This window comes from Amblyomma americanum, chromosome 4 (genome assembly GCF_052857255.1).
Source record: "Amblyomma americanum isolate KBUSLIRL-KWMA chromosome 4, ASM5285725v1, whole genome shotgun sequence".
Taxonomy (NCBI): domain Eukaryota; kingdom Metazoa; phylum Arthropoda; class Arachnida; order Ixodida; family Ixodidae; genus Amblyomma; species Amblyomma americanum.
In genome coordinates, this window is record NC_135500.1 from 180,263,587 (window position 1) to 180,277,018 (window position 13,432).

Genomic DNA, 13,432 nt, shown 5'->3' on the forward strand with positions numbered 1-13,432 from the left:
TTTCTGCTGAGCTGTCACTTGGGGCCGTATACGGCTGACGCCAAGTTTCACTGTGTGAACTGTAATGTACTCGCTTTTGTGGGCTCCCTGTGAATTTAGTTATCAAAATAACTCATGTGTCTGTGCCGCATTGGTTCAAAGTTAACGCCAACTTATGTAGGCGCGCGTCTCGGCCGCCGGTCGTCTACGCCGATAAAAACATGAACTGGCTGCGCCCGCGCTGCATCTTTGCCGTGTTCCTATTCTCGGAGCTTCTCGGCGGCGTACTCGCTCAAGAGCGCTCGACAAATGCACTCACGAGCGACAAGGATGCATCGGATCCCGCGCAAGGCAGTGCGCCTACGGCCGGCGAAAAAGGTAAACTGGAAAAGTTCACCCCGCTACCTTAGGTCCGCGCACTGGCAAGAGCTGTCCTGCGACATTTGGAGACACCGAGGCTGTGGGTCCGAGGCCCGAGCAAGGACGACTCGCGATACCGTTCTCGGCCTACTCGCGAAGTCAGCCGAGCGTTTCGCCACTTGCTACGTCGCCTGCCGGCCGGTGCGCAAAATTGTCGCGCTTAAAGTCTCTATAAATATTGATATAGCGCACCGCATTGTTCCATGGGGCGCACAAGTCGAACCACTGCTGAATCGCAAGTGTCTGCCGCGCAACGTCAAGTGTGACAAGCGACTTAGCTCCGCGCGGCGCCGCTGATTCTGCTAGCTTAATATGCAGGTTTCAATCCCGATCGAGCCGCTGCGAGAACAGTTTCAGAAATGTAATGCATGCCACGCTATGTGTTAAATTATTTTACACTTGTGTGCTTTGCTAGAGAGCAGCTTGTAGCCACTTTCTCTTTTTTCGTATGTTTATGTGCGTTTGTTCATTGTGAAAATTCGTATCCCAGCTCTCTAAGCAGCGTGTGCAATTTTTTTGAACCACTTTATCAGCGCGCGAGGTATTCGTAGACCATGTCACGGATTTTCGTGGTTAGTTGCGGAACGCTTTCTCACGCCCCCTTCAGCAGCACTGTGGTCTTTAGGCGCTTGTGGTCGGCGCGCCGATTTATAAAGTGCTGCGGGTTGCTCGTGAGTAAATGAACATGACAACCGCACCACCGTCCGAAGCTTCCTTCTACCTGTCGTTTAGTGCGCCAACAACAAACGTGGGAAAGCGCACACGTGTGAACAAAAGCGTGATTCCGGTGCCGCTTCTAAGTTGTAAAAGCGCGATTGAAGGCTGCCCTCGGCGTGTGATGTGAGGGACTTCGGGCAAATGTCGGGGGTCGATAGCGAAAAGAAAGTAAAAGGATGTTCGTGCTGTTTCCGGTATCGGTAGAGAGGTTCAGTGCAGACTATCGGCGACCTTGAAAACCATCTCGCGACGTTTGACGGACCGCGCGGCGGCCGGAGCGCCTTTAGCCGCACCGCGATCGTGTGTGTGTGTGTGTGTGTGTGGGGGTCGAAGGCAGCGTTCCCCGAGCGACGCAACGCATTCCGCCACCGGTCCATTGGCGCGTTACGTCACACTTGAAACAACAGCAATTGAAGAACGGGAAGCCACAGGAGTGACTGTCAGGCCCCGGTCCGCAGCAGACCGAGGCGCGTGCACTTTAGACAGCCTTTATGCGTTTTGAAGGCCAGCCGAGTTGCGGCGCTCATAGTGGGGCTTCAGTTTTATTCCGAGAAGCAATCTTTGATTGGGGTGTGCCGTGATGAGCTTGATTTGTGGCTGGTTTCGTTTTTCTTGAATGGGGCAAGCAGTTGAGATGCATTGCATTGAATGTCTATATTAGAGGTCCACTGTAGTGAAAACAGCTAGGAGTGCTTGAATACGGCAGTTTTAAGGGCAGGATTGCAGTCTGGCTTCGCTGTAGTGTATTGATGATTATCATTTTGTGAATGCTGCAAATGGTTTTCCAAAAGTTGCTTTTGTAACTTTGCATTGCTCGTAGTAACACAAACGTGGGAAATTTTTGTAGGTTACAGCAGTGTTCCAGTGCTGTTACAAAATTAATGAACAGATAATTTTGGGGGGAGGAAAAGTGCCACACATTTGCTGCCTTGTATCTGGCTTTGCTTACAGTGGTGCAGTTGAAAGTTCAGATTTGCTAAGTTCTTTAACCACAGGCTAAACAGATCGGGCGTGGTAGAAAAATTTATCCATATTATCATGTGAAATTTTAAAAGGGTCAGAGATTCTCTTTTTTAGCATATAGATACCTCTTTTGGGATGTAAACTTCATCATGGCATTTTTGGTGGGGTACTCAATGTGTAAACTTGTAGATATGTAGATGTTACTATACATCAGTAATCAGGGCTTTAAAAAAAATTTTGATAAAGAATGGAAACATTTTACCCATACGATTATCTAGGTTACCTGCTTGTATTCGTTCATTGATTGTTTTGCCCTGTGTGCATGGATTCAATTTTTGTACGGCCGCGTATTTAGATGCTTAACCTTTTGAGTAACTGATTCACGAGTCCAACTGTCCGGTATATTGTGTAATTTCATCTTGTAACTGCAGGGAGCGCAACTACTTGTGAGAAAGTGAATGCATGTGACGACCTGCTAGGCTACGAGGCTATCCAAGCGCTACATCAACAGCTGGATGACGATGACAATGGCAGTGTAGACATTGCTGAGACGGATGAGGTTTGTCTTGCCTTCAACTTTTTTCACAGCTGATTGTCATGCTGCATTGGTAGTTGCGTTGAACAGCTGCTACTGTTGCTCAGAAGGTCATGGTTCAAAGGATCTGGCAGCAAATGTGACAATACATGCTACGTGTTGCATTATCAGAAACATTGAAACGTTTGCTTGACCTCATTGACATTTAAATCTTGTACACTTTTTTTTTGCGTGTGTGTGTGTGTTATGCAGTCTGCTTCACGCACAAGAAACAAAAGCTTCACATGAAAACTTCACGTAGCACAAGCAATGCAGTGGCCTATTTCACTTGAGAACTGTCTGTCTATCCACGCCTGATATGAAAGGCCACTCCAGCAGTCTCTCTCAAAAAAGTAGAACAAGTGTGTTCTTTCAGATGTGTTAGTTGAACTTATAAAGGGGCTTGTAAATGTATAATTTTAGCACAGAAAGACAAACGGCATTATACGAAGGTTTTTCTTTTTGTCTGGATGCCTAGTGCAAGTGATATGTTAGAGTGCAGTAATATGGCATTGACCTGCAAAGTCGAAAGAAATGGTAGGACTTTTTTCATTGCATTGATAGAAGCACCAGTAGTGTCCATACCCATTTTATTCATAGTTTATAAGCAAATGGCATCACAAAATTTATTTCATTCTTCCCCAAATGTGGTTATAGCATGCTGCCGAGCCCAAAGACACGGGATCAAATCTCAGTTAAGGTGGTTGTATTTCAGTGGAGGCGATACATGAAAGACACCTGTGTAATGTGCAATGTCAGTGCACTTCAAAAGTTAAACCCCAGGTGTAGGAAATTAATCCGCTGCCCTACACTGTAGCTCCTCTTTCATCTTTCTTCTTTCACTCTCCCCACCAGCCCCCCACCCCTTCCCCCCTTCCGTCATGGCGCATTTATTTGGGCAGTGCATCAAAACTGCACTTCAAACAAGTACCAACATATTAACTCTCCAATTCCTTCTCAATTACTACAACTTTTTTAAAATTTGGAATCAAATTTTTGCTCTCAACTGTATTTCCTTGTTTCTGGTAAATAGAGTTGAATGAATGAACGGACAAACGAAGGAACGAATAAATGAACAAATGAATGTAGTAAGTCAGTTACCGCACCTTTCCTTTCCCGATAACCAGTTTTATTTTTTTTTTTCCGAATGAGTGTTACTTGCAATGAATGGGTGATGAAAGAGAAACAAACTTCTGTATAGTCGGATACAGCAAGTCTGCAGTGAAGCTCCGCCCACATTCATGACCACCGCACAGAATTCCTCCATGACGAAAAAAGTTGTCCGCTGTTAAAGCTTTTCTTTAACTTAAAGAAGAAGCTAATCACAAGAAAAAAAATTATAAGGTCTAGAATTTTGATACCTGTCTTGCTTAGTCAAGTCAAACATTAAAAAGCTGATTTCATTTACTATTGATATTTGCTAGCGGAGTAATACAGGACGCCACATACCGTGGCCCAGTGTTAACAACTGCTGTTTTTTTTTTTAAGTTGTATCCTACTATAGAATGAACTATTTTCATGTTATATCAAATGCACTTGGTTCAAATGAAAAAAGAATGCTTACTCTTCGTTTTTTGCAAATATAATTATATAATTGAATTAGTGATTTCTCTCTGAGTTCAGGTTGCCAAATGCTTGGACCTATTGCGGTATTAGTTTTGGTATAGAGATGGACTACTTACCTTGCATTAGTTGTCCAGCTCCAGGTGTGCCTACCATTTACTGCAGCTTCTCTCGCTCAGAAAACGACAGTTCCCTTGCAGAGCTCATCTATTTTCATACTGTTCCAAGCTGTAACAAATTACTGTGACCCTTTGAAAACTTGTTGCTTTAGGTCAGTGCTAATGATCTTGTTCTTCATTGTCACACCAGTTTTCATCTATGTGAAAAAATTATTCTAGTCCTCAGAGAATTTCTTTTCATGTTATTCAGCTGTACAGTGATTTACAGTGGCCTATAGTAGTTGGGCTTGACTAATTTCTGTCATTGGTTTTCACTGTTTTGTTCACAATATGCACTAAATTATGGGCACTCTTTTGGTATACAGAGCTTGACACTTGTCTAAAATTTCAGGAATTATAAGACTTTGAAAAACAAGGTAATTGCTAAGAACCTACCATACGGTTCAGTGGGTCAACGAAAATTACAAAGGCATCCGTGATGTGCAAGATCATTAGCATGGACTAACTAGTGGACCACTGTGCTTAGTGATGATGCCCGGCATGCATTGGGACTTCTTTTTTTTCATGCTCAGTGGTCATCACTCATCACTGCGATAAGTCATGAAGTGGTCTGTTGCTCGGTTTCATGCAGAGGCTAAGAGACAGTTGTAGATTTGTCTGTCTCTGCAAGTTGTGCTCAAGCAGCCTTTGTTAAACCCCATTTCTTATTTGTATTTCAACTGAAATGAGCAAACACAAAAGTAGTTAATTTGTTGTACACATTGTTCCAGTTAATGTGCAGCTTATTATCACATGATTCGTTCTAGTGTGCAGGTACTGAGGATGAGGAGCTTGTGTTTGTTACAAGTCATTAGTATGCGAGTGCTGTGCCATTATGTATGATAATTGAATAGCTAGATTGTGCTTTACATGGCCATGTAATGTATTTATAGTTTGTGTTGTGTTCTTTGGCTCAAGCTTTTTGTTTGCATTGTATTTCTCTGTGTTTCAGTGCTGTTTTGTGCCTTAATGAAGAATTTTCTGTCATACAAAACATTAGTGGTAGTGCTGTGGGGATATTTGAGCCTGCCCTTATGATAAATAGTTTGATTATAAAGCTCGACGCATGAAGCCACACTAAGAGAATATTTTGTGCTGCTAGTTTTGCTTGCTGTGTGACGTGCTTTGTTGTGCACTGTGCATATAGTAACTGTGTCATTTCCATGTCCAGTTTCTTAGAGATGAGTTGCAATATGAGAATGGCTATGAGCGGCAGAAGAAGTTTCACGGCAATGACAAGTACATATCTCTTGAGGAACTTTGGCAGTCCTGGCAGGTTTCGGAAGGTTAGTTCATGCCTTTTTAGTAAACCTGCATGCAAGTCTCTATTCTTTTTTTTTTTTATTGGGGTATATGGTTGTCAGATGTGGTTTAGGAATGTCTGATACTGTGTAAACACCTGTTGTCCGTATATGAACAGAATTTTGTGCGTGATTGTGCGTAAACTTTTTTTGTGATAGTTTAATGGATTGCATGCTTTATGTGTTTTGGCAGTGAAGTTGTGTGCAGTAGAGCGCAGTGCATACTTGTGGAAGTTCTTGTACATCTGTGTGCTGAATTTTATTGAAGCACAGTTTTTCACACTGTATGAAGAATAAGGTACCTACCCAGCTTCAGCTGTTAAGGCCTCCACTCAGGCACAAACAAACCCAGAGGCGTGCACATTACGAAGTGCTTTGCACCATTTACAGTTTAGCAAGCAGTATATGAAAGTTGTTTTGAGTTTGCTATGTTCATTGCAGAATGATAGCAGGTTGGATGTACGAGTACATATTCATGGCAAAAAAAAGGGGGGGGTTCGTGTGACAGGAGTGAACAGAGGAGACACAGGTTACATTGCTTTCCTTATCACAGGCACATGCACGCACATGGAGCAATCTTGACATTCTGCTGTTGTTCTGTTACATCAAGAACTCATGAAGCTTCAGTAGTTCAGTCTTTGCCAAAAGTAACCAAGCAATGGGGTTTGATTCTTAACTGTGTTGCAAAGCACTTATGGCTTCCCTTGATCTCTAAATCTGTTTAACCCTTTCCGGCGCTGTTTGTTTTGATTGAAAACAAATATTTTTTGCCTTAGTAGTATATTCAAACCTCAAGAAAGGGAATTTGCTAGTTTTCCAGAGTGAGAGACCAATGGGTAAGTTATTACAAGGATATCGTATATTTCGTACAAAGTGTCAGGTTGGTAAGAAATAGTAACATAGAAATGGCAGGATTTGGCAAGTAAGCACCCGACGGATCGTGGAATTACACTTGTTTCGAAGATGCACATTACTCTCGACGTTGAGCAAAAACAGTCAATGTGATCACTGGTGGCAAAAGCTGTCTGCATATAAATGGCGGATGACATACTAAATATTTAGCTCACTGTTTTGTGAAATATTAATTACTGAGTTCCCTAATGGCACAAAGAAAAAAATTTTTTTTTTGCAACAAGAAGGACACCAAATTCAACTGAAACAATAAAATCGCTGCTAGGTGCAGTACGCTCTGTTCAGCTGAAGAAAGAAGCTGGTGTATGTTGACAGAACTTGCTTGGCATGCTTTGCTAGATGGCTGCATATTGGGTTTCAGAAGGAAAGATCAAGTAGTTGAGTATAGGCTGTGTCCTGTTTGACTTCTCTTTCGTGCTCCTTACAGCAAAATGCGTACTGTTTCTACAGCCTTCTCCGATTCACAGTTCTTGTGCAATGTCGTCTTCTCCTCCCTCCTGCCTCACTGTGCAGTGCATAACTGGACGGTGGAAGAGACGATTGAGTGGCTGGTTAGCTGTGTTGAGCTCCCCCAGTACGCAAAGGCCTTCGAAGAGAATGCAGTGGATGGCTCAACTCTTCCCAGGTAATAAACATTTACTTGGGCTCTGTCGCACTGAAGGGAAGGCCCCCTTCTCTTCAGTGCATCCGACGCACTGTTTGATGCGATCTTGTATTTTATGTGTAAAGATGCAGAGTTGTATGGTATGATAATACTTCAGCTGCTTAATTGCTCAGGGTTAACGCTGCACAAAAGAACATGTAGTTTAGCATTGATAACTGAGTGAATTTGGATACAGACAAAAAAAAATCTGTGCTTAACACTTTAAGACCTTTCACAGCGGTTCAGAGCTGAGCTTATGAAAACTAATTCTCAGTAAAGGTAAACAAAAACATATTATACTCAGAAACAGCATTCTGTTGCTATGCAGTGGAAACTACGAGTGCGCTCTGCCAGCTTACAGGCTTGTTTCTCTGGCTGGTGAGTGTGCAAGAATAGTGTTTGTGAAAGCCGACGGCACGTGCTCATAGCTTCCACTGCAAGGGCACAGAAAGCTGTCCCCGAGTATAGTGAAAGAGCTTGTCTCTTTCTGGCAAATAAATTTTTGTGCAGTGCAGGCTAGCACTGAGGAGTTTGTTTTCATGTTTTCAAAAGTGCTAAAGCATGTCATGATAAGACATTGCTCCACCTGGATTTGCTTTTGAGAGGCATTGTCTCTTTTCCTAGTGCACATGCATTAGTTGGATGTTATTTGCATTGTTACATATCATGCATGTCCTGCTTTTATGACCGATAATGGCCAATTGAAGGCTTGTCCTCATTCTTTTTTTGTTGCTTTCATTTGAAATGCTCGCACTCCCATGGTGTATCTATCATTTCAGCTACTCAAGCAACATGTTAGCGCCTAATTTTTGCGCACCACGGGGATGTGAAAATTTTCATTGATCTACATGCCAGTGCCGCAAAACTTTGACTTTTAGGCTGAAATTCCCCAAGCCTTTAATGAAAAATGCATAGTAAGCTGGCCGGTTTATCTTTGGACAAATTTGTTATTCTGTGAGCGTTGATAATGCCTTCTGGTACATTCATATTGAGGTGCTTGCTAGTATATCTCCAACCTTTTCTTTGAGGATACCCTAAATTTATGGGTAGGATTTTTGATTTCCTTAACTGTCATTTCTTTCTTTTTTTAAAATCAACCTTCGAAGTTGTCTGACCTAGATCTTGTATATGCACTTTCATTAGACACATCAGCATTAACCCATTTTGACACGGAATAGTTTCCTCTTTTAATCATTCGTAACCCTGTGTTTGGAGCATGGTAGTCTTAGTCGCTTATGGATCACAATACCCAGCACAGTTCAGCATAAAAGATGTCAAATTATGCATTCTCAATTCTTTCAGTGTGTGGTCATTTTTGATTTCATCGATAGACTGAAGTAGCACATCGTGCCGCTAGTCCAAATATATTGTGGCAGTCTTGGTTGCACCTAACACTTTTGCTCTTTATTCTGGCCTTCTTTTAGGGGCCACGATTTAGTATCATGTCTTTACCAAGAAAAATTAAGAAGAGCAGTTATTGTAGGGTGGACACTTTGTGTGAACTTGGACTCGAGCAAACCTAGGCATAGGAACTACAGCAAGCAAATGCTGTTTAGTCACTTCATGCACAACAGTGAAACAGGACAAACCAGAATGATAAATCGGGAAAAATTTGCAAGCATCTACTTTGCTGATGTGCACACATGTTTTGTTTTGACACACCAGATTGTCACCTTCGACTGCTTGTAAATGTCATCATGTGATCTTTCCAGAATGGCTGTGGCCAACAACAACTACCTTAGCAGCGTGTTGGGCATCAAGGACGTCATCCACAAGCAGAAGCTTACCCTTAAGGCCATGGACGTGGTACTCTTTGGGCCACCAAAACGTTAGTACTGCATGCACACAACATCCTGCCTTCTTGCATCTTTTTGGATGACATTTTCAACATTGTGCCCACTCTCTCTTTAGCTGCTAGTGCTCTTGCACCCTTCAATGCTGGCAGTTTTGATAGCCCTGTCATGGTGGCTGTATTGCTGTGGTGCTCCGCTACTGAGCGTGAGGTTGTGGGTTTAGTCTTGAGTTGTGGCGGCTGCTTTTCAGTTTGCTTGAGGTGCAAAAATGCTCTCTCATATATTGTTGCATGTTCATGAGCCCCAAGTGGTTGAAAATGATCCACAGTCCTTCACTATACAGCAACCATCAGTGTTTCCTTGGCTGAAAAAGAAAAATCTATTAACTCAGTTTTGATGGACTTTATTTCTCTTTGTCTACTATTACATCCTGAAGCAGGCATTGCTAGGGTTGCTGCATAGAAAAAAAGAGAGAAGGAAATGGTGCTTCATTCAGAAATAAAACTAAGACAGTTTTAGTTCATTCATCCCTATCTGCTATTGTCTTTGTCGTCCTGTCATGTCTTAAGGGGTGTCCAGACTGGAAATTTCAAAGGCTAGCAAAGGACGCAAAATTGTTCTTTGAAATGTAGGGGTGCCTTCCAACATGTTTCAATTGCAGGCATTGAATGGGACAAAGCTTAACACAATTTTCACTATTGGCTGGAGAAACGCACTGACATTTCATCCACTCTGAAATGAACATCATGTGGCATGCCATCTGAGCAGAATAAAGTATTCTTACTTCTCGGTTGACCATCTGTGGATATCATGACGCGGAACTTCTTGGGCTGCTTGCTAGTGAGTGGTGGATGTGCAATTAAGCAGGCTTCTCCTTGTGTCAGTGATTTGAGAATCCACATACATTGTCGCCAATGTTACAGCAGCTCATAATAGATGTCATGCAAAAACCATATGCTGGCACTGACCACAGACAGAACTGATGAGAAAAAATTGCTGCAAAATAATTGGTCACACTACCCATTTGTGGTCTGAGTTTATTTTCATGATTACCATGCCTTTAGTTATCTTTCAAGGCAAAAAAGAAAAAATACACGCAAAAGCTTTCTCTGTACCCTTCTAAGATTGGTGCAAATATTTTAATCTCCTCTCGTATGCAATTGAAGGTCCCTAGAACTATGCCATTGCTAACCTCAAGGAAATTGGCTTGCGACTTTGATATGAATCTGTTCTAGGGTGGAATGCAAAAGCGCCCATGTTTGGGAGCTTGTTTGCCAACATGCTTCATGTGATTGAAATATAATGTGGAACCTTCCATACTGTTTTCTTATTTTAGCACATTCTGTGGTCTTGTTTGTATTTTTTTATGGTCCATCTGCTTTTGATGTCGCATTCAGTAATGTGCAAGGCATCCATGTACTGTGCGGTATCAGCACACGTTAAAGAACCCCAGGGAGTTTAATGCGAAGCCTTCCACTACGGCACCCATCATGGCCTTTGTGTTGCTGCGGGACATTAAACTCCGTATACCATATGATATTATTATTTATATTTAACTCCAATATGAAAGGAAACACATTATCCGCATTTAACCCTTGATTACTCGATAAGTATGAGTGAAAAGCACAGTTTTTTTCTTTGTTTTATATTGTTTTCATCTGGACTAATAATGCCCATGAGACATTTTCAGCTTTAGCACATAACAACAGGGTTCATTCTCTTGTAAAAAAAACTGATTGTTGCTCTTCATATTGAAGCTGCATGTACGTAATGTAAAATTGAAACTCTGCAGTGACTCAAGCTTTCCTTTGCTTACTTGACAACATTGTTGTGTGGTACATGGGATGAATATCGATGTCTGACATTTCCTGCATTGGTTACAAGCCTAGCACCTAGCTTACTGATTTATTAAATTTTCTAGTTAAGAGAATGCATTTGTACTGGTTTGTCATTAGGCTGTGAAGCCCACTGAGGGAAGCATTACCTGTGTTACCGCTACATGTTAAGATCATATTAGATTGTTAGAACAATTGTTGCATTTATGCTGACACTGAAAAAAAAAAAAAGTTGAATTTGTGGCACAATTGATTTTTTAATATGGGAGTAATTACTTAGCAGTATCCCCCCATATGCAGCCATAGCAGCTGAAGGGGAAATAAATGTAGCCATATGGCTACCGTTCTGGCAGGGAGTTATCGCTCGTTTTTTAAATTTACCCCACCTCGAAGAAGTACTCGTTTGGTCTAAACTTGTTGGACAATTGATTTTAGTTTATAATGTGCATTTTGTATGAATGTTTTTCTTTTCAAGGGTACTGCTTGAACAGATTCACTGGAACAACCGCGTGTTTTCTGCTTTGTGTGTCTGCACAGATCACAACTACATCAAGGATGTGCTCTTAGTGCTGTCACTGGTGATAGCCATTGGTGGCTGCTGGTTTGCCTACGTGCAGCACAACTACTCCCAGCTGCACCTGAAGAAGATGATGAAAGACATGGACAGCTTGCAGAGGGCCGAGGAGCAGCTCTCGGAGCTCCAGAGGGAGTGAGTGTCATATCTGCTTCTTGCAGGGGGAGCTCCTCTTGGAAAGGGCTTGCAGCTTGCAAGTTCACAAATGCTGAAGACGTCTGAATCGCATTCCTCATATCATCCTTCGAACTTCACATCAAAACTATGTCAGCCTCTCCCAAGCCTTTCCACATCTTCCAAGCTTGGTTCAAGTTACCTTGAAGGCAACTTATTTTTATTATGCGTTATATGCAATATGGCTATTTCATGTCAGTGGCTTGGTGTCAGTTATCAATGTTTGCCAAGTCAGTTCGACTAAAGTTCTTAATGCAAAAGCATTACTAGTCTATGTCCGTGAAAGTGTCTGCAAAATGTGGAAGCAAAATGTAAAAGATGAGATCTGAGAGCTTCTGCCCTTTTCCTTTTCTCAAAAACAAAATGTTTCCTTTCTTCAAAACACATGCTTTTGCGGGGCTGAGGTGTCCAAGGAGATGTCCCAGATTAGAGAGCTACTGTTCCCTCCTCAAAACACATGCTTTCATGGGGTTGAGGTGTCCACGGAGATGTGGAAATCTGAGAGCTACTGCACCCTTTCCTTTCATCAAAAACATTTCCTTTCCTCAAAGCTTTCACATTCCTCCACTCTTCCATGTAAGCAGACTTAAGTGCCCTCAGAATTTTAATGAAGTGCTGCATCCACATAATTTAACATGGTAGCTAGCACCTGTCCTAGCAAAACGCATCCAGGTTGGCAGGCTCATCAGTCATTATCACGCACTGATTAGTGTGCACAGGTATTTTGAACTGTATGGGTTACACTGAAAGGGCAGCCGCAAGGACTAGCTACTCTGTGGTGGTAGCATTTGTAACAGTACTGTACTAAAGGCTACGAGCTTTCAACATGGCTGAGATACTGCGTAAAGGAAGTATGTGATGTCCACTCTTGTTTAGAGAGAAGCTGTTGGTGGTTGTCCTTCTACATAGAAAAGGAGTTTGTTTATTTAAAAAACTATAGACAATTTTGATCTTATGTGGAAGTCATCTAAGCCACTGCAGTGGTGGCCTAGGGGTTTGAGCATCTGCCTTGCATGCGGGAGATGGGGGTTTGATACCCAGTGCCACCATGTACATTTGGTGCGTCCTTTCTCCTGGCCTGGTGTTTGGTTTCTCTGGGATAGATTGCTTGGAAAATGAGTCTTTGTTCTGTACCAAAAGATACCTTGTTCTATGGTGCTGTCTGGCCAAAGCTGCTCTTGCACCACTAAAAATTCATCATCATCAGAAGTCATCTGAGCGCTATAACTCACAAATTGGTTGTTTTTTTGACTGAGTTTAACATCTATGTCTTTTAAGTGTGCTGCCAGGCCTCTGCTGAATAAGTATCAAGTGGAAAGAACTGTAGCCTTTTAAACTGTCAAAATCTAGTCTATCATCAATTCAGCTCATTGAGCTTAAATGCACATTAAATGCACAGATTTACTTTCTTTTATTTTTTTACACTGTATTGCTTGATCTTCTGTGCGTGGCTTGTGTATTACAAGAGGAAACTCACATTTTCCGAATTCTGCACAATTTTTTCCAACTTTAAGTGAGTGACTATGTATGCATAAGACTGACATAAAGAGCACGTGTGACGTCTGCTGTGGCAAAAAATGATGAAGCCATGAAAAATATTTTAAAAAAGCCCCGATAATTTTTTGTCTACGCTTTTAGTGCCCTGTTGGAGATGAGGGGTCCTTGAGTGAGCCGACTCTTTCAGCGCCGCAGGTCCCTTCTCCGAATGACGTTGTCGGACTTGGTTATGAAGGAAACTGTACAGGGGGTTTATTTACATTATTTACAAGATTTAGGAACCCATTGGAGGGTGATGGGGGAAGGTCGGAGGATCTGAGATCTGAGGA

General features: G+C 42.2%; 1 protein-coding gene across 18 annotated transcripts in view; it reads left to right on the forward strand.

Moving 5' to 3' along the window:
* The first annotated feature begins 8 nt into the window (after positions 1–8).
* Positions 9–13,432, forward strand: part of Stim (stromal interaction molecule) — a 32,983-nt gene continuing 19,559 nt past the window's right edge. For 13 of the 18 annotated variants that reach the window (XM_077662452.1, XM_077662464.1, XM_077662453.1 and 10 more), the window contains exons 1-6: positions 9–357; positions 2,511–2,638; positions 5,546–5,660; positions 7,101–7,212; positions 8,943–9,058; positions 11,396–11,567. In XM_077662452.1, the coding sequence (XP_077518578.1) occupies positions 201–357; positions 2,511–2,638; positions 5,546–5,660; positions 7,101–7,212; positions 8,943–9,058; positions 11,396–11,567 (800 nt within the window). In that variant the 5' untranslated portion in view covers positions 9–200. The remainder of the gene's footprint in view (positions 358–2,510; positions 2,639–5,545; positions 5,661–7,100; positions 7,213–8,942; positions 9,059–11,395; positions 11,568–13,432) is intronic. The other 5 variants (XM_077662456.1, XM_077662457.1, XM_077662463.1 and 2 more) reach the window with 1 other exon arrangement.